Source organism: Monopterus albus, unplaced genomic scaffold, assembly GCF_001952655.1.
Source record: "Monopterus albus unplaced genomic scaffold, M_albus_1.0 scaffold334.1, whole genome shotgun sequence".
Classification (NCBI taxonomy): domain Eukaryota; kingdom Metazoa; phylum Chordata; class Actinopteri; order Synbranchiformes; family Synbranchidae; genus Monopterus; species Monopterus albus.
The window spans coordinates 291450-293650 of NW_018128214.1; the positions used below are offsets into that span (position 1 = coordinate 291450).

Consider the following 2201-nt stretch of genomic DNA (forward strand, 5'->3'; position numbering starts at 1 on the left):
GCGTTCTCTCATTCTTGGCTCGATAAACTTTGAAGGTTCCCTCCAGAACCAGCTCTCCGTACGTGGTGAGGTCAGGACCCTTCCAGTTCAGCAGCAGAGACTGGATCTCCTGAGGAAAGACATGGAACAAAGTCTCAGGCAGCCAGAGTAGCAGCAGAGAGGCCGGTGACTTTAAGACCAAATAAACCTGGTTTTGGTACGAGTATGCCAATGTTAGTCCAACTTCATCAAGAAGAGAAACTCCAGCAGATGCACATGTCTGGTTTAAATGCAGTGCATAAACTAAAAAGGAATCCATGTTTTGTGCAACCTAATGACTTTGTGTGCATCTGTGCACGTTGCTGTGTGAGCACCTGCAGCCTGACAGCATGCTCGTGTTTCCTCTTCATGTCGTTGATGTACCAGGCCACTCCTGTCATGGTGCAGATGGCCTCCTCCACCACCTCATAGCCCTCCTCCTCATGGTCAAAGTGCTTCGCTATCTCCTAAACAAAAACATCATCATCATCACAAACAAATTACCACCAACAACCAGTACATCTAAACCACGAGTGATGACGTGGTGCCTCTGTCGGCCTCTTCTTTCTCAGGTCTACAGAGATGTGCAGTGATTCCATCTCATTATGCTACTGCTGACGGAATTTTCTCGATCCTGTGTGGTCATTACATACAACTTTCTGCAGTGTGCGTGCACACCTTCCTTTAACGTTCTCTGCAGAAACTCGCACTACTGTACACGTGAACCCACAAGTGTGTCGTGCACCTTCCTGCCATCGAAACACAAAGGTTGTGGAGCTGAAGTCACACAAATGTATCGTTCTGACTTCAGAAGGTGAAGGTGTGATGTTACCTGAGGGTCCTCACATTCACAGGTTCTCTGTTATTCCACTAAAGCTAACAATCGTACATGCAGTTGTTTTGAATGCAGGTGTGAACGGCTGTCAGGGCGTCCTGGTGTACCTGAAGCAGCAGGTGGTATTTGAGGATCCTCTGGACAGGTTTGAGCAGGTATGAACCGAGAGGCAGCGAGCGCTTCAGGGACGCCTGACGCTCCCAGAAGAACTTGGCCAGAGATTTATTCCTCATGCAGTCGGTCAGCGCTGCAACCGAACTGCAGCAGGTGGGAGAACAAACAGGTGTCACTCAGGTTAACAGGTGTGAACAGGTGTGAACAGGCAGAACGAAGTGTGAAGAAAAAAACAAACGGGTGTTAACACAGGAGCAAAGTGTGAGCAGGCACAAACATGTCAACAAAAAGATCTTCCTATCAAACCAGGTGTGATTACACAGATACAGCTGTAAGCTCCTGGAATCAGAGTCAGAAATGTGTTGAACACAGAACCAGATGGTCGATAGCTCTGGAGAAGCCACTAAATGGACCTGGGTCCACATGAAACTACCTTCTACTGTATAACTGAGTGTCTGTCATCAGTGAAATTACGAAGAACAGAGATGACAATATTTCCACTCAGCTGGTTTCTAACGAGACAGTAAAGATGTGTGTTTGTGTTAAACCCACAGGACACTGGTCTGAGCTGGGACCAGCCCGCAGCACAGTCAGCACTTACTTTGGGTAGTTTGTGCAGTACTGTGTGTAGATCTCAAAGTACTCGCTCTGAAATGAGACAAACAGTCAAGTTCAGTCAGTCAGGTTCTGTAAGAACACTAATAAAAATGACAAAAGAACAACTGATCATTTTCCTATTGATTTTAGTTCTGTTAATAGTGACTTTGTGTGTCAATCATGAAGCTTCAGTTCTGATCTGCAACTCTGACAGACAATGTTTCTCACCTTCATGACGAAACACCTGGCGACCGCGACGGGGTCATTGTCACACAGGTCGAGAGCCTGAAGCAGCTCGCTGTGAACAGGAAACATCGTCACCATTGTTAGGTATTTTTAGTCAGATAGATATTGGATAGATACTTTATGTATTAGAAATGTTTAGTGGAGATAGGATGTCTAGTTAGACTGTTAAATGCTTAGTCATGCTTATGAGTTTCTACAGGGTACATCTGGTCAAGGATAACTAGAGAGAAGAGTTGATGACTGTCAGCAGACAGGATGTTTAATATTATTATGATGTGTATAACTGTAGCCTTAGCCATAATATGTTCTTATGTTTAAGACACGACATGTTTACTAGAAGTCTGTGAGAATGTTTTTAGCTACACACCACTTAATCAACAGACACACACAC

At 45.1% G+C, this 2201-nt stretch overlaps 1 protein-coding gene across 3 annotated transcripts in view; it reads right to left on the bottom strand.

Annotated features, from left to right (window-relative positions):
* LOC109974447 (pleckstrin homology domain-containing family G member 3) overlaps positions 1-2201 on the bottom strand; it is a 33978-nt gene that overhangs the window by 10329 nt on the left and 21448 nt on the right. For all 3 annotated transcript variants that reach the window (XM_020624645.1, XM_020624646.1, XM_020624644.1), the window contains exons 5-9: positions 1793-1862; positions 1569-1615; positions 961-1111; positions 354-485; positions 1-109 (exon numbers count right to left, since the gene is read on the bottom strand). The exon at positions 1-109 is cut by the window's left edge and continues 62 nt beyond it. In XM_020624645.1, coding sequence (XP_020480301.1) covers positions 1-109; positions 354-485; positions 961-1111; positions 1569-1615; positions 1793-1862 — 509 coding nt within the window. The remainder of the gene's footprint in view (positions 110-353; positions 486-960; positions 1112-1568; positions 1616-1792; positions 1863-2201) is intronic.